Below are 18,391 nucleotides of genomic sequence, written 5' to 3'. Positions count from 1 at the left end.
GAAGAGGGGATGTATCAGAGGCTGGAGACAGATGTAGGGAGCATATGGGAGTGGGGAGAGGTGGGATTGTAGGGTTGGAAGAGGTTATGGTGATAAGGTTGGAAAGGACATGGAGAGATTTAGAAGACAAATAGCAATATGGAGAAAAAAAACACCTTTGCGATGAAATCAATCAGGGTCTTGATGAGATTGCAGTGCTGTTTTCCCAATTCCTTCTTTTTTGCAATTATGAGGCAAACCCTGTCACATTAACCACAACGTGCATATGTGTATAAAAGGTGATAATAAATAGATTTGGAATATGGGTCCGCCTTCTGCTAAAGTGAACGGAGTTAATCTTCAGGATGTTAAATAGAAATTAATCTGCTCCTGTCAGTCTGCTGGAATAGGTAGAGATTAGTGGAATGAAAGCCTTCCTTCCTGCTGCCTGTAAATGTCTGAAAGGGAATGATTATGGAGTCTCAACTTTTCTTATTAATATGAGGCAATGGGGTAAAGCTGCGAGTAACATGGTATAAATAACGTGACAGCAAAGGTAACTGGTGTGTTGCAATTATGCCTGTCAAGTAATAGGCGATTCTGTAGAATGCTTTTGGGTGATTGAATTAAAATGGATCAAATGGCCTCCCTCATCTATAATTATCTTGTGAACCTACAAACTTAAGATCAGAGACACAGGTCCTAAAAGTCAGGGACAAAGAGCCCAAATTCAAGGTAAATTTATTCTGCATAGAGAGCTGCAAATATCCAAATATCTAGTATTATGTAAAAGCAGAATGTTACAATGCTGTAAAGCTGAAATGAAAATACAAAATGCTGGAAATACTGGGCAGGTCTGGCAGCATCTGTGAAGAGAGAAACAGAGTTAACATTTCAGGCTGATGACCTGATGTTCTGATGAAAGGTTGTCAATCTGAAATATTAACTCTGTTTATCTCTCTCCAGATGCTGCTTGACCAGCTGAGTATTGCCAGAATTTTCCATTTTTATTTAATATTATTACTTACATATTTCTAATGAGTTTAATGCATTGGTTAGACTTCCAAAGGCCAAATACCTAGAGGGAAATTAAATTTTGAATGTGTCTCATCTATATTTTCACTATGCTCAATCAGAGGGACTAACACCATATATATCTGTTGGTACATAGGTTAAGCCTTAAAAATGGGTAGCGTCAAAATACAATCTAGTGTTTAACCATTCTGACTGAAAATAAATATCTTAAGGAAATTCCATATTTTCTTTACCCTATCTCCTGCAACCCCACTACCCCTTGCTGCCACTAAAATCAGTCATAAACATCATAAAGTTTGGGAATTCACCAGTAAAGTCATGACAGTATGATAGGACTGAAGCTGCCTTGTAGAGTTAGAGTGTCCCAGTGTAATGTGTACAGTCAGGTGGTATGGCAACATGTAATCTCACCAGAGGGACCTTGACCATTGGCTAGCAGGAATTCAGCACCCATTGCTCCCATGATTTGTGTTATGCCTGGCTGAATGAGATATTGGGTGCAGGGAGTGGAGCTGTGTTTCATTTTCAGCACTAACAACCTTCATCTCGACACCTGCAAAATACATCCCAAAATTTCTTTCAAGTAAGTTGAGTTTATCACATGGTTCTACATTCTGCAGCCAGCCAATTGGAATATGAAGGTTCTAAAGTAAAACCGCAACTAACATTCAGCTGAAACAAACACATATATGTGCATTACCACATGGACTGCAGCATTTCAAGAAGGTCGATCTCTACCACCTTCTCAGGAGCAATTAGGGATTGGCAATAAATGCTGGCCTAGCCAGCAATGCCCACATCCCATGAAATAATAAAAAAAACATAGTCATTGCCACATCAGAATTCACAAATATGCAAACTTTATTTATCAAAACAATGTGAAATACAAATCAGCATGTTTAACATTGGGAACAATATAAGTTATGTGATCACAAGAACTGTACTAAACTCAATTGTACATCCCACTGCTATTCTCTCAACTTCTCAGTTTCGTTGCCCATGACTTTTGGTAATGGCTTCAACTAGCTAGAGAGGGAGGGAGTTCGACTGAGATCTATATATCTGCCACTGAAGCATGTTTGAGGTGAACTGGTTATACATGTCCATCATCATTCCAATTTCTAGAAGAGACAAAAACATTAATCCTTCTGTTGGCCACTGGTTGAGTCTAAAAATCTAGTCCTTTACCATCTCCCCCGACACTGATTGCGGACAAGCCAGAAAGTAACAATCTCTTTAAATATTAATTCCTCCTCCTTTGCCCTTTCATTCTACCCATACTGGCTACTGGATAAAGGATTAAAAATAATTTCCCCCATCCTCGCACCAACATTTTTCAGATGGTGCTACACTTAACTACATGGGCATAAACCACAAAATCTATCTAATCTATAGCAGACAGATTTAAGTGACAATTTGGGGTGGAAAGTATGCTCCATTTTAGTTACATAATCAACTTGGCCATGAAATTACTCCATAGATGAAAATGGAGTGTCTGGCATGTTAGTGATAAACTTTTCCTTCTTTTTAATGAACACATTAAACTTTTACTATGCTTCCATTAAAATAGAAGGGATTTCATATGAGCACATAAAGCATTTGTATATCAGTATCTCGCAGCATAAAACTAAATTAAATAAAAACAGAAAATGCTGGAAATACTCAGCAGGTCTGGCAGCATCTGTGGAGAGAGAAACAGAGTTTACATTTAGAGTCCAGTATGACTCTGTATGAAGAAGAGTCATACTGGACTGGAAACATTAACTCTGTTTCTCTCTCCACAGATGCTGCCAGACCTGCTGAGTATTTCCAGCATTTTCTGTATTTATTTCAGATTTTCAGCATCTGCAGTATTTTGCTTTTATAAAACTAAGGTGTTTGCTTTGAACTAATCTATCGTGGAAATTTTATTCTGACAAACAAGAGAAACATAGGAATACTTAGCCTCATTAAGTACCTGCCCCACCATTCAATGAGATCATGGCTCATCTGCAACCTAACTCCATATACTCACCTATATCCCATGACCCTTAATACATCACGCGATATCAATATTTCATTTTCTTCATGTTGTGTGGTCAGTAACATAGAATATGGTAAAGTATGTTTTTGCAAAATGTACCTATACAAAACTACATTGCACCATCAGACATTATATTAATATTACCAATTTGAGGTAGGTCTCAGTAATTGAAACACAGTTTGATATTGCATATCTTTTTCAGCCCAAAAGCATTTTAATCCTTTTTCATTAAGAATGAACTGGAATATTTTCCTTGCGCATTCTCCAGCAGGGGGATTCATTTGCTTTTAGTAGCTTTAACAGAATAGATTGCTTTTCATCAAAACGTAGGTTACTGCGATGTTACTTCAAATGTTGCTGTCTGCTTTTAATCGTGATATTGAATTGATCTTTGAAAATTACTGGAAATAAAGGTCAATATTTGGGGTTGAAAGTAAGGGATTGTCTGGTGTGTAAGTCACTGCGGTGGTAATGCAGCTGGGAAGTACACTCACTCACTACTGACTCAACTTCACTTTACTGACTAATCTGGACTTGCCAGTTTTCCCTTCCCTCTCCCTTAGCCATTCTCTTCTCTCAGGCTCCCAATCTCCCACTCACTAACTTTGCATTAGTTGTGGCAGCATGTAAAATAGTTAGCGTATTTTAAAATTTGAATTTCCTTTTCTGTGGGAAGCTGCAGTAACCAATGTTTCAGTATGTGCATCATTTTTAGATGGATAGTAGAGGATGTCATCTGATAGTTAGGTGTGCTTATACTCATATGGTAATATCAAGATGTTGTGCCTTTATAACCTGTGGAACCTTTGAACTTTGCACAATGTTTCTGACATGATTAGAAACCACCCATCTAATATTGCAATCACATTGTGCACTTTATTTTTTAGTAGCAAATAATTTTTCATACGTATAATTTAGAAGCATCTTCATTCATTTTCTTTTCCAGGCGTTGTTTCAGCTCTGATACCAGGGCACTGTTGATATTCGACGTCTTGCTTTTTGACTGTTGAGGGATATGATTCTTGGGACTGAGCGATCCTGACACTGTAGGCAGACTCCAATCTGGCTTGTTGAGACTGACCGGGAGCATAGGTATTTGAGGGGGAGGCAAAGGTGCACGTGGCAATGCCAGTGGAAGTGGTGGCTGATAATTTTTAGTGCTCACGTTTTGAAAATGGTGGTTGGCTTCAGAAACCATGAAACCAGTTGTTTTTTTGGCAGATTTCTTACTTTGGAACCATCCAGATTTGCGAATCTTCGATTTATGGCGTGGCCTTTTCTTTATGATACGCCTCGCTGGGCCAACTCTATTGGACTTTTTGTTCCGCCAAAACATGATTGTCGAAATTAAGATTGTAAGAATCACGAAAAAACAAACTATCCCTGCTACTACACCTAGGGCTTTCATGGGATTATCTTTAGATTGCAACAAAAAGTCTGCCATATGCCCTTTGCCTGAGGTCTGTAAAAGAGTACAAAGAAAACAATTGATTTAGCCCATGGGACTAGGTTCTTCATTTGTACAACACATATGTACCATTCATTAGATATTCTGTTTTGGATATAATTTTCTCAAGTGTACAAAAGCCACACTTGTTCTTTCTTCCCTAGAGCAGCATGAATCATACTCAACCAATGTGTTTTTAATCAGTCTATGGTCTGGTGCCAAATTCAATAGTCTAGGAATTAAGTTTATCTCCAGTTCTCAACTAAAACAGCCTCCAGTCCACAAGATTTTCAGATAGTGTGTAGATTAATTCACTTATTGTTTCTCTTGTGCATTTTAAAAGTATTTTTTCCTTCTTATTTTTAAATCCATTTAGATTATCCAGCTGAGTTTTGTTTTTATTCATTCATGGGATGTGGGCGTTGCTGGCTAGGTCAGCATTTATTGCCCATCCATAGTTGCCCTCGAGAAGATGGTGTTAAGCTGCCTTCTTGAACGCCTGCAGTGTCAGAGAAACAACCTTGGCCTCTTACCAAAGCCAACTTTAAGTCAGTCGTTAGAGACATGGGTAAGCCATCCAGGATGACTCATGGTGTGAGGAGACACCTGTCTCAAATCGGATGATGAGCAGGATTAAAGCTTTCCATATGAGGAAACCATGGTGCAAATTGAGAAGATTGCCACATAGCATTTGGAGAATCAATGCTGCTTTCTGCCATGCCACCTGGTATACACCCGGTGCAGGATACATGGGCAGTAATCATCACAATGCAAAGTCCTAGAATTCCACCCATCAAACGTCAATGCTTTCCATTGGCTTTTGTACTCTTGCAAAAGATCATTACTCTGAGTGATTCCACTGCATGGAAAGCCAAAGTCCATCACATTTCCATTTATTACTTCTGTACTCTTTTACAGACCTGCACAGTATGAGTAGGGGTAGAGGAAATAAAAGTATTTTTTTGTGTCTCCTCTGACATATTGAGGATATATGGAAGTACAGTCCTGCACCATCAAAGAAAGGGCACTAATCAGCCACTTTTCTTTGTGCGGTTCTCTTGACAATCTTTCGGAGCTTGCTGCGTGGATGTATTCTGGATCTTTTCACAGCTTTCCAGAACATCAGACCAGATATAATTACTGTTAAGGAAACGATGAAGGTGACCGTGCTCACACAAATCCTAAATATTCGCCATGGCTGGTTCCTTAGGCCCAAAATATAAGAGTTTAGCCTTGATTTAATCTGGAAGTGTTAAAACATTGGATTTCAGTGACAAAGATCCAAGTGTTTGGTCAAACTGGCGTACCGAGATCAATTTGTACAACTGTGTGACAGTCAGCTGTTAAGCCATCCTGATGCTTACGTTTTAATGCAATCTGGTTAACCTTACAGCCGTAGAATAAAACCAGCAAAGTACCAGATAAAAGGTTTCTCTTTGGTTTCTAGCTTAACGTCATTAGCTTAAAGTTTAGATTAAGAACCCAAGGTTAAAAGTTGGTTTAAAAGGTTATTGTCTGGTTTTAATATTTACCCCAATGAGTCTGAGATCAGGGGTTTCTGCTTGTGTGCTCGCTCGCCCAGACTTGCCTCCCATTCACTGGCAAGTGCAGAAGAGGAAAAATATGGCCTGTAAGGAGAACTTCCAGCTACTTACAAACACTCTAAACAGTTCAGTTTACAAAACTGCCTTCAAAGTGCTTAAGATTTCATCTATAAAGGTATAAATTTCACCCAATTCGATGAACATTTCTTTAATTCTATACCGACTATTTTTATTTATTTTAATTTGCTGTATATTATGGAATTAAATGCAAACCATGACTGCTTTTTATGAATAGTTAATTAAAAAGAAAGACTTGCACTTATATAGCGCCTATCATGAAGAAAATACTTCATAGCCAATGAAGTACTTTTGAAGTCACTGTTGTAATGCAGGAAATTAATAAATGATGGGAATCATATATCTCCATGATGGAATGACATACTTTATAGTAATATGTTTTTTTGCCTGACCAATAACTGTAAGTATTTCACACGTGTCTTCTCATGTGAATTTGGAGGCAAACTTAGCACTGAGGCCTTCCTGCAGAACTGTTTTGGTTTGCACTTGGAGGAGAAAATGGTGGATTCATCTTTGAGTCACAGGTAGCCTGAATAGTCTCAGTCTAAACTCAACCTTTCCCTGGCATGAGAGCAGGAAATAAAACTTCCTTGCTCTTTCCACCTAATTTTACCATGTTGAAACCCAGAATGAGCACACATTGCAGAAGAAGACACCCTTAAATCAGCATTGTCACTGCAAAGGGAGCTCATGAGATACCATAATATTGAGTCACACCATGTCATATCTACAAAATTTGATGTAGATGTTCTGTTATCCTGAATTATTGAATAGCATTTTAACTTTTGCATTCTTGCATAGTTTACATGGACACCTTCAGGGGACAGTTACTTACCTCCTCTGTAATATCGATCCTCACAACAGCTGTCGTGCTGAACGAAGGAGAGCCTCTGTCTTTAGCTTGCACCACCAGTGACCACTGACATTGTTTGCTTCTGGTGATGTTGTGAATGACCTCCAGAGATTTGATGTAGGACTTCAGCACAATCTCCCCTGTGGCTTGATCAATGTCAAAAACGTTTGCAGGATCTGCTTGCATTATCGAGTAATCGACAACATTGTTCGGCTCTTCTGCATCTTCATCTTTGGCCTGCATTAAAAGTTTGGTACATGTGATGCAATTCATCAGATCACTCCAAAAACTCAGATGAAGTGCATGATGTCGGCACGACTTGTTACACAACTGAACTGCAAATCTTTTTCATCTGTGCAGTTCAGCAAAACAATTCCCCTCTCTTTTGCTACTTGGCAATTTTAATAAGATTCAAATAAGGCAGCAGCTATCTCAGCTCCTGTATCTGCCAACCAGCAATGGGACAATTCACCATGGGGCCTACTGGAAGGCACCATCTTCTCGTGCTATTGTTTTTGTTCAATCTGTGCAGCTTGAAAGCACAGATGTGCTAAGGGGATCTTTGTTTTATGGAAGTAGGACCAGAACATATTTAAATCAAATACTTCTTCTTCACCATGGCTGTTCTCAGTTTTGCAATTCTGTGGTTTTTTTTGCTCAGGAATAGCATCCTGTCCTTGAAACCCTCATCCACACTTTCACAACCTAGAGGTTTGATTTCTCGAGCATGGTCCTTGGTGGTCTCGCGGACTATACATAAATCATTAAGAACACAGCCACCATATTCTCCAATCTAAACTCCAAACACTATTGCTCCTGTCATGACTGAATTCCACTGGTTGTACATCCACCAGCACGTAACATTTTAAACCCTTCCTCTTGTTTTCAAATCACTTTATGGACTCACTCCAAATCCAATGTCATGGATCTGCACCTCCAACTATGCTCTACAATATGTGTCCCCTTTCTAATCTTTGTGCCGGAACTTCCAGCTATAATGCCCTTGCACAACCCAACCCTCTTTCTATGCTTCTTCATCTTCTAATTTCTTTCTGCTCTCAAATCTGCTTTAAAACCTCTCTCTCACTCTCAGTAAAATCTCTCTCTCACTGTAAAACCTCTCTCCCTTTCATTCAATAAAACCTCTCTCACAGTAAAGTCTTTCTCTTATGGTGAAACCTCTCTCTGTCTCGCAGTAAAACCTCTCTCTGTCTCGCAGTAAAACCTCTCTCTGTCTCGCAGTAAAACCTCTCTCTCTCTTGCAGTAAAACCTCTCTCTCTCGCGCAGTAAAACCTCTCTCTCTCGCAGTAAAACCTCTCTCTGTCTCACAGTAAAACCTCTTCTGTCTCACAGTAAAACCTCTCTCTGTCTCACAGTAAAACCTCTCTCTCTCGCAGTAAAACCTCTCTCTGTCTCACAGTAAAACCTCTCTCTCGCAGTAAAACCTCTCTCTCGCGCAGTAAAACCTCTCTCTCGCAGTGAAACCTCTCTCTTGCAGTAAAACCTCTCTCTCTCGCAGTAAAACCTCTCTCTCTCGCGCAGTATAACCTCTCTCTCGCGCAGTAAAACCTCTCTCTCGCAGTAAAACCTCTCTCTCGCAGTAAAACCTCTCTCTCGCGCAGTAAAACCTCTCTCTCTCTCGCAGTAAAACCTCTCTCTCGCAGTATAACCTCTCTCTCGCGCAGTAAAACCTCTCTCTCGCAGTAAAACTCTCTCGCAGTATAACCTGTCTCTCTCGCAGTGAAACCTCTCTCTCTCTCGCAGTAAAAGCTCTCTCTCTCGCAGTAAAACCTCTCTCTCTCGCAGTGAAACCTCTCTCTCTCGCAGTGAAACCTCTCTCTCTCGCAGTAAAACCTCTCTCTCTCGCGCAGTATAACCTCTCTCTCGCGCAGTAAAACCTCTCTCTCTCGCGCAGTAAAACCTCTCTCTCTCGCAGTGAAACCTCTCTCTCTCTCGCAGTAAAACCTCTCTCTCTCGCGCAGTAAAACCTCTCTCTCTCGTGTAGTAAAACCTCTCTCTCTCGCAGTAAAACCTCTCTCTCGCGCAGTAAAACCTCTCTCTCTCGCAGTAAAACCTCTCTCTCTCGCAGTAAAACCTCTCTCTGTCTGACAGTAAAACCTCTTCTGTCTCACAGTAAAACCTCTCTCTCTCTCACAGTAAAACCTCTCTCTGTCTCACAGTAAAACCTCTCTCTGTCTCACAGTAAAACCTCTCTCTGTCTCACAGTAAAACCTCTCTCTGTCTCACAGTAAAACCTCTCTCTCTCGCAGTAAAACCTCTCTCTCGTGCAGTAAAACCTCTCTCTCGCGCAGTAAAACCTCTCTCTCTCGCAGTAAAACCTCTCTCTCTCTTGCAGTAAAACCTCTCTCTCTCGCAGTAAAACCTCTCTCTCTCGCGCAGTATAACCTCTCTCTCGCGCAGTAAAACCTCTCTCTCTCGCGCAGTATAACCTCTCTCTCGCGCAGTAAAACCTCTCTCTCTCGCGCAGTAAAACCTCTCTCTCTCGCGCAGTAAAACCTCTCTCTCTCGCAGTAAAACCTCTCTCTCGCGCAGTAAAACCTCTCTCTCTCGCAGTAAAACCTCTCTCGCAGTGAAACCTCTCTCTCTCTTGTAGTAAAACCTCTCTCTCTCGCAGTAAAACCTCTCTCTCTCGCAGTAAAACCTCTCTCTCGCAGTGAAACCTCTCTCTCTCTTGCAGTAAAACCTCTCTCTCTCGCAGTAAAACCTCTCTCTCTCGCGCAGTATAACCTCTCTCTCGCGCAGTAAAACCTCTCTCTCTCGCGCAGTAAAACCTCTCTCTCTCGCAGTAAAACCTCTCTCTCGCAGTAAAACCTCTCTCTCGCGCAGTAAAACCTCTCTCTCTCGCAGTAAAACCTCTCTCTCTCGCAGTAAAACCTCTCTCTCTCGCAGTAAAACCTCTCTCTCTCGCAGTGAAACCTCTCTCTCTCTTGTAGTAAAACCTCTCTCTCTCGCAGTAAAATCTCTCTCTCGCGCAGTAAAACCTCTCTCTCTCGCAGTAAAACCTCTCTCTGTCTCACAGTAAAACCTCTTCTGTCTCACAGTAAAACCTCTCTCTGTCTCACAGTAAAACCTCTCTCTGTCTCACAGTAAAACCTCTCTCTGTCTCACAGTAAAACCTCTCTCTGTCTCACAGTAAAACCTCTCTCTGTCTCACAGTAAAACCTCTCTCTGTCTCACAGTAAAACCTCTCTCTGTCTCACAGTAAAACCTCTCTCTGTCTCACAGTAAAACCTCTCTCTCTCGCGCAGTAAAACCTCTCTCTCGCGCAGTAAAACCTCTCTCTCGCGCAGTAAAACCTCTCTCTCTCGCAGTAAAACCTCTCTCTCTCGCAGTGAAACCTCTCTCTTGCAGTAAAACCTCTCTCTCGCAGTAAAACCTCTCTCTCGCGCAGTATAACCTCTCTCTCGTGCAGTAAAACCTCTCTCTCTCGCGCAGTATAACCTCTCTCTCCCACAGGAAAACCTCTCTCTCTCCCACAGGAAAACCTCTCTCTCTCCCACAGGCAAACTCCGCTCTCTCTCCCACAGGAAAACTCGTCTCTCTCTCCCACAGTAAAACTCCTCTCTCTCTCAGTAAAACCTCTCTCCCTCTCAGTAAAACCTCTCTCTCTCGCGCAGTATAACCTCTCTCTCCCACAGGAAAACCTCTCTCTCTCCCACAGGAAAACCTCTCTCTCTCCCACAGGCAAACTCCGCTCTCTCTCCCACAGGAAAACTCGTCTCTCTCTCCCACAGTAAAACTCCTCTCTCTCTCAGTAAAACCTCTATCCCTCTCAGTAAAACCTCTCTCTCTCCCACAGTAAAACCTCTCTCTCTCCCACAGTAAAACCTCTCTCTCTCAGTAAAACCTCTCTCTCTCCCACAGTAAAACCTCTCTCTCTCAGTAAAACCTCTCTCTCTCGCAGTAAAACCTCTCTCTCTCCCACAGTAAAACCTCTCTCTCGCAGTAAAACCTCTCTCTCTCCCACAGTAAAACCTCTCTCTCCCGCAGTAAAACCTCTCTCTCGCGCAGTAAAACCTCTCTCTCTCGCAGTAAAACCTCTCTCTCGCGCAGTAAAACCTCTCTCTCGCGCAGTAAAACCTCTCTCTCTCGCAGTAAAACCTCTCTCTCTCGCAGTGAAACCTCTCTCTTGCAGTAAAACCTCTCTCTCGCAGTAAAACCTCTCTCTCTCGCGCAGTATAACCTCTCTCTCGCGCAGTAAAACCTCTCTCTCTCGCGCAGTATAACCTCTCTCTCCCACAGGAAAACCTCTCTCTCTCCCACAGGAAAACCTCTCTCTCTCCCACAGGCAAACTCCGCTCTCTCTCCCACAGGAAAACTCGTCTCTCTCTCCCACAGTAAAACTCCTCTCTCTCTCAGTAAAACCTCTCTCCCTCTCAGTAAAACCTCTCTCTCTCCCACAGTAAAACCTCTCTCTCTCCCACAGTAAAACCTCTCTCTCTCAGTAAAACCTCTCTCTCTCCCACAGTAAAACCTCTCTCTCTCAGTAAAACCTCTCTCTCTCGCAGTAAAACCTCTCTCTCTCCCACAGTAAAACCTCTCTCTCGCAGTAAAACCTCTCTCTCTCCCACAGTAAAACCTCTCTCCCACAGTAAAACCTCTCTCTCTCTCGCAGTAAAACCTCTCTCTCCCACAGTAAAACCTCTCTCTCTCCCGCAGTAAAACCTCTCTTTCTCCCGCAGTAAAACCTCTCTCTCTCTCGCAGTAAAACCTCTCTCTCTCGCAGTAAAACCTCTCTCTCTCCCACAGTAAAACCTCTCTCTCTCCCACAGTAAAACCTCTCTCTCTCACGCAGTAAAACTTCTCACAGTAAAACCTCTCTCGCAGTGAAACCTCTCTCGCCCAGTGAAACCTCTCTCTCTCTCTCAGTAAAACCTCTCTCTGTCTCACAGTAAAACCTCTCTCTGTCTCACAGTAAAACCTCTCTCTGTCTCACAGTAAAACCTCTCTCTGTCTCACAGTAAAACCTCTCTCTGTCTCACAGTAAAACCTCTCTCGTGCAGTAAAACCTCTCTCTCTCTTGCAGTAAAACCTCTCTCTCGCGCAGTAAAACCTCTCTCTCTCTCACAGTAAAACCTCTCTCTCTCTCACAGGAAAACCTCTCTCTGTCCCACAGGAAAACCTCTCTCTGTCCCACAGGAAAACCTCTCTCTGTCCCACAGGAAAACTCCTCTCTCTCTCCCACAGTAAAACTCCTCTCTCTCACAGTAAAACCTCTCTCTGTCTCACAGTAAAACTCCTCTCTCTCTCAGTAAAACCTCTCTCCCTCTCAGTAAAACCTCTCTCTCTCCCACAGTAAAACCTCTCTCTCTCCCGCAGTAAAACCTCTCTCTCTCGCAGTAAAACCTCTCTCTTTCTCGCAGTAAAACCTCTCTCTCTCCCACAGTAAAACCTCTCTCTCTCCCGCAGTAAAACCTCTCACAGTAAAACCTCTCTCTGTCTCACAGTAAAACTCCTCTCTCTCTCAGTAAAACCTCTCTCTCTCGCAGTAAAACCTCTCTCTCTCCCGCAGTAAAACCTCTCACAGTAAAACCTCTCTCTGTCTCACAGTAAAACTCCTCTCTCTCTCAGTAAAACCTCTCTCTCTCGCAGTAAAACCTCTCTCTCTCCCACAGTAAAACCTCTCTCTCTCCCGCAGTAAAACCTCTCTCTCTCTCGCAGTAAAACCTCTCTCTCTCTCGCAGTAAAACCTCTCTCTCTCTCGCAGTAAAACCTCTCTCTCTCTCGCAGTAAAACCTCTCTCTCTCTCGCAGTAAAACCTCTCTCTCTCCCGCAGTAAAACCTCTCTCTCTCGCAGTAAAACCTCTCTCTCTCTCGTAGTAAAACCTCTCTCTCTCTCGCAGTAAAACCTCTCTCTCTCTCGCAGTAAAACCTCTCTCTCTCTCGCAGTAAAACCTCTCTCTCTTTCGCAGTAAAACCTCTCTCTCTCTCACAGTAAAACCTCTCTCTCTCTCGCAGTAAAACCTCTCTCTCTCTCGCAGTAAAACCTCTCTCTCTCTCTCAGTAAAACCTCTCTCTCTCTCGCATAAAACCTCTCTCTCTCTCGCAGTAAAACCTCTCTCTGTCTCGCAGTGAAACCTCTCTCTCTCTCAGTAAAACCTCTCTCTCTCTCGCAGTAAAACCTCTCTCTGTCTCGCAGTGAAACCTCTCTCTCTCTCTCAGTAAAACCTCTCTCTGTCTCACAGTAAAACCTCTCTGTCTCACAGTAAAACCTCTCTCTGTCTCACAGTAAAACCTCTCTGTCTCACAGTAAAACCTCTCTCTGTCTCACAGTAAAACCTCTCTCTGTCTCACAGTAAAACCTCTCTCTGTCTCACAGTAAAACCTCTCTCTGTCTCACAGTAAAACCTCTCTGTCTCACAGTAAAACCTCTCTCTGTCTCACAGTAAAACCTCTCTCTCTCTCAGTAAAACCTCTCTGTCTCACAGTAAAACCTCTCTCTGTCTCACAGTAAAACCTCTCTCTGTCTCACAGTAAAACCTCTCTCTCTCTCGCAGTAAAACCTCTCTCTCGCGCAGTAAAACCTCTCTCTGTCTCACAGTAAAACCTCTCTCTGTCTCACAGCAAAAACTCCTCTCTCGCGCAGTAAAACCTCTCTCTGTCTCGCAGTAAAACCTCTCTCTGTCTCACAGTAAAACCTCTCTCTGTCTCACAGTAAAAACTCCTCTCTCGCGCAGTAAAACCTCTCTCTCGCGCAGTAAAACCTCTCTCTCGCAGTAAAACCTCTCTCTCGCGCAGTAAAACCTCTCTCTCTCCCACAGTAAAACCTCTCTCTCGCAGTAAAACCTCTCTCTCTCCCACAGTAAAACCTCTCTCTCTCTTGCAGTAAGACCTCTCTCTCGCGCAGTAAAACCTCTCTCTCTCCCACAGTAAAACCTCTCTCTCTTGCAGTAAAACCTCTCTCTCTCCCACAGTAAAACCTCTCTCTCTCTTGCAGTAAAACCTCTCTCTCTCCCACAGTAAAACCTCTCTCTCTCTTGCAGTAAAACCTCTCTCTCTCCCACAGTAAAACCTCTCTCTCTCTTGCAGTAAAACCTCTCTCTCTCCCACAGTAAAACCTCTCTCTCTCTTGCAGTAAAACCTCTCTCTCTCCCACAGTAAAACCTCTCTCTCTTGCATTAAAACCTCTCTCTCTCCCACAGTAAAACCTCCCTCTCTCCCACAGTAAAACCTCTCTCTGTCTCACAGTAAAACCTCTCTCTCTCCCACAGTAAAACCTCTCTCTCTTGCAGTAAAACCTCTCTCTCTCCCACAGTAAAACCTCTCTCTCTCTTGCAGTAAAACCTCTCTCTCGCGCAGTAAAACCTCTCTCTCTCTCGCAGTGAAACCTCTCTCTCTCTCTCACAGTAAAACCTCTTTCTCAGTAAAACCTCTCTCTCTCTCTCAGTAAACCCTCTTTCTCTTTCTCCCTCAGTAAAATCTCTCTCTCGGTACTCTGAACGTTCTCCCTCACCTCCTGATTGGTGCAATCTAATCTTCTGAAACGCATGTTGAAATCTCAATGTGCAACATCATTGTCTTGCCAACACTAATGATGTTGAGCTCCTGGTCTGGCAGACTACATTTTAGAAATTATTCACAGATGCCATTTTTAACAATAAATGTCCTACTTTTAGAAATGATTGTATAGTGTACTGATACACCGCATTGTGGATGTGCAATCAAGGCAGGTGTGTGATTTGACCCCAGGTTCCTCACACTATGTGCCTCTGTACTGGCCAAAGGAGGTGGGAGACAGAAGTATGTGGGGAATCTCCCTTTAAATTTTCCAATATTCTGGCTGAGGTTATAAACACACTAGTATGGCTGCAAGCCCTGAGCCCATCATTCTGTAATATTGTATTTTGGTGCCAGGCAAATCTTTTTAAGCTGAAATTTTAGTTGAGAAAACGTAATCTCTGCAAACTTTGATCTTATTCATCTACTCACATATCTGTACATTAGGAGGCAATAATATATTACATTCTTTAGATCCTGTATCTTACCTCAATTCTTACAGGTGATCCAATGATCATAACCTTCTCCAAAATGTTCTCAATAAATTCTGGGTAGTGGTCGTTTATATCTAAAACTGTTACAAAGACTTCAGCCAAGCTGTGCTTCCCATCCCCATCATCAGCTTTGATGTAAAAGTTGTAGTTAGACTGTACTTCAGCATCCAGCACTGCCCAGGGCTGAGTATATATAATCCCGGTAGTGGGGTGAATCAGAAATCTGAAAAATAAGAATTCAATAAAATAAGAGGCCAGTCTATAAGTACACACTGACAATAAAATGTACTACATATCCACCTTGTCATGTTTTGATAAAACCACAAGTTTATTGCAGTTAACACACCATTACTCTGGTGTTAGCTATTTCTCATCTACATGTTGCCCCTTGGTGACATCAGCCAAGACACAGCATTAATTTTCATATTTATGCTGACAACACCCAGCTCTACCTTGCCACCACCTCTCTCAACTCCTCCACTGGTGCTAACTTGGACTGGGTGAGCAGAAATTTCCTTTAATTAAATATTGGGAAGACTGAAGCCATTGCTATTATACCAGGTCTATCCTTCCTGGCAAGAGTTTGAGATTAAGCCAGTCTGTTTGCAAACTTGGTGTCACATTTGATTCCAGGATAAGCTTCTGGCCTCATATTCATGCCATCACTAAGACTGCCTATTTCCACCTCTGTAACATTGTCTGACTTCGCCCATCTCAGCTCATCCCATTCAAGCCTTCACTACCTCTGGGCTTATCTATTCCGATGGACTTCTGGCTGATGTCCCACATTCTACACCTTCAGTAAACTGGAGATCATTCAAAACTATGCTGCCTGTTATCTTAATTCACAGAAGTCCTGTTCCCTATCACCTCAGGCATGTTGACCTACATTGGCCCCCGATCAAGCAACACCTTGATTTTAAATTTCTCATCGTTATTTTCGAAGCCTGCCAAAGCCTCACTCCTCCCTATCTCTGTAACCTCCTCCTGTCGCACAACCATCCTAGATAACCTGCTCCTCTAATCCTGGCCTCTTGTCATTCCCAATTTTAATTGTTCCACCATTGGTGTCAGTGCCTTCAGTTGCCTAGGTACCACGCTCTGGATCATCCTCCCTAAACCTCTCCACCTAACTCACTTTCCTCAAAAGACACTCCTATCTCCTTCGACCAAGCTTTTGGTCGTCTGACATAATAACTTCTTATGTGGCTAGGTTTAATAGTAAAAACATAAAATGCTAGAAAAACTCAGCAGGTCTGACAGCATCCATGGGGAGAGGAACAGAGTTAACGTTTCGAGTCTGTATGACTCTTCTTCAAGTCCAATATGACTCTTCTGCCGAAGAAAAGCCATAGTTGACTCGAAACGCTAACTCTGTTTTACCAGCATTTTCTGTTTTTATTTCAGATCTCCAGCATCCGCAGTATTTTGCTTTTATTCCAGTTTAAAATTAACCTGATTTTGAAATAAATATTTATAGATGTTTTAAAAGCATCACTTTTTTTTTCAGGTAACACATTTGGATGGCAAACTGCAGCGGTTCAAGAAAGCAGCTCACCACAACCTTCCCATGGGCAATTAGGGATGGGCAACAAATACTAGCTGAGCCAGTGAAGCCCATATCCCGTAAAAATGGATTAAAAACGTCTCCTAAAGATATCAACATCTTTGTCTCAGCAGCAAAATAGATTGTTTGTAAAGAATGACATTATTGCCCTGTTAATTTAACTTAAGCATTTTTATTGAGAAGTTATCTTTCTGGTATATTCATCGGTGCAGTCAATCCATGTCAAAGCACCTCAACCCTCACAGAGAGTATCTAAACCTGGAGCTGCTTGAAGCTAGATAATGTTCTTTATATAAAAGGGTCTTATTTTTTCAAATGACTGGAACCACAGTTTTGACATTCAAATGGACTTGGTGACTAGAGATAGGAAAAGGACAGTTACCCGAGAATATGTCATCTGACTAATGAAACTGTAAAAAGGAATTTTATGGGCCTCCCAGCCGGCGGGATTTTCCGGTCCCGCCGAAGACAATGGCCTTCTGAACAGCTCACCGCATTTTCCGGCCCTGCCCCCCCACCGCAACGAGGCCGTAAAATTCCGCCCGTAGCCTTGTCATTCAGTGGATTAAAGAATAACTATTTTTTATTGTATCCGTTGAAAAGTCAGGTAAATTTTTGAAAAAGGCAAAGAAAACCGAATGCTGGGAATTCAAAACCAAACCAAACAAAATGTACTGGAAGTGAAAAGTGGATGCATTGTATTTGAAAGGAAAGTTTTCATTAGGCCTTTATCAAGTGAAGTTGATCAACTTGGAACATAGGTGCAGAGTTAGGCATTTCAGCCCTCCAAGCCATTCTGCCCCACAGGCCATTCAATCAGCTCATGGCTGATCTGTAACTCAACTCTATTCACCCACCTTCGATACATATCCCTTGATATCCTTACTTAACAGACTTCAATTCACACAGCATCTGTGGCCTTTTAGGGGGAAGAGAGTTATAGATTTCCATGACCCTTTGAGAGTCACTCCTGCAGAGCTTGAAATCAATCTATCTTTTTAATTTCTTTCCAAATTTAATTTCTACTCTATGCTGAGTTCTCAATCTTGGGTGATAGCATCTGGGATAACAGGACTCCTTTAGAGTTTCAAATTAGGGGTGAGCATAATGTTACACCTGCCAACCTTCAATGTCCAGGCTCACACATGAACAATGGCTGCTTGAGCAAAGCTCTAGTGTGCAGTTACTGATGGTGTAACCATTCCCCCACCAGAGAGTCAGTGACTTCAGAAAAACAGGAGAAGAGGATAGGGAAAAACACTCATTTTGGAACCATTTCCATTGCAGTATCAGCCAATTCCTGGGTGGCCCTTTAGTTCTCACTTCCCCTCTGAGTTGTGTCCTCTGATTGTTTAGCTTGTTGACATGCCACAGTTTTTAAGTTTACATCCATTACAATGAACTTTGGTTCAAGCACATCCTCCTCTCCCCTCCTTATGACATTACCCACTAGTATAGTCCCAGAGGTAGCTGTTAAACTCCAGTGTCCAATCCCAGTGTTCACTATCCACTCTGAGTCTGAATCATGTAGCATGTTATTCCAATGTGAGTCTTGAACTCAACTTTTCGTTCTTCCAATATAAATGCTGTATAGCACTCAGAAGCAGGAAGCTAAATTAATCCCGCCCCCAAACCCAAAGGTGAGAGAGCCGATTTCAACTCAGACTGAATTTGGGAATTTATTGATCTCTCAATGGCTTAGAGACAGAAGATGTTGAAATTCAAAGGGATCCTTCCTTTTCAGCTCCCCCAACCCCCCCATAACTCTGACAGAAAACAGCTGAAACCTGCAACAAAACAGTAAGTGAGTGGAAGAACCCACAGAGACTTTACCCTGATTGTAGAGACAGTT

The 18,391-nt window shown here is 42.3% G+C and overlaps 1 protein-coding gene across 2 annotated transcripts in view; it reads right to left on the bottom strand.

Annotated features, from left to right (window-relative positions):
- Positions 1-1,863: 1,863 nt before the first annotated feature.
- The window catches only part of cdhr1a (cadherin-related family member 1a), a 62,594-nt gene continuing 46,066 nt past the window's right edge, over positions 1,864-18,391 (bottom strand). Inside the window, exons 15-17 of one of the 2 annotated variants that reach the window (XM_078530836.1) lie at positions 14,967-15,195; positions 6,942-7,196; positions 1,864-4,499 (exon numbers count right to left, since the gene is read on the bottom strand). In XM_078530836.1, coding sequence (XP_078386962.1) covers positions 3,939-4,499; positions 6,942-7,196; positions 14,967-15,195 — 1,045 coding nt within the window. In that variant the 3' untranslated portion in view covers positions 1,864-3,938. The other variant, XM_078530837.1, reaches the window with a different exon arrangement.

Source organism: Cetorhinus maximus, chromosome 27, assembly GCF_964194155.1.
Source record: "Cetorhinus maximus chromosome 27, sCetMax3.hap1.1, whole genome shotgun sequence".
NCBI classification, from domain to species: Eukaryota; Metazoa; Chordata; class Chondrichthyes; order Lamniformes; family Cetorhinidae; genus Cetorhinus; species Cetorhinus maximus.
The sequence above is the reverse complement of the archived record's forward strand: the minus strand, read 5'-3'. Positions and strand labels throughout refer to the sequence as shown.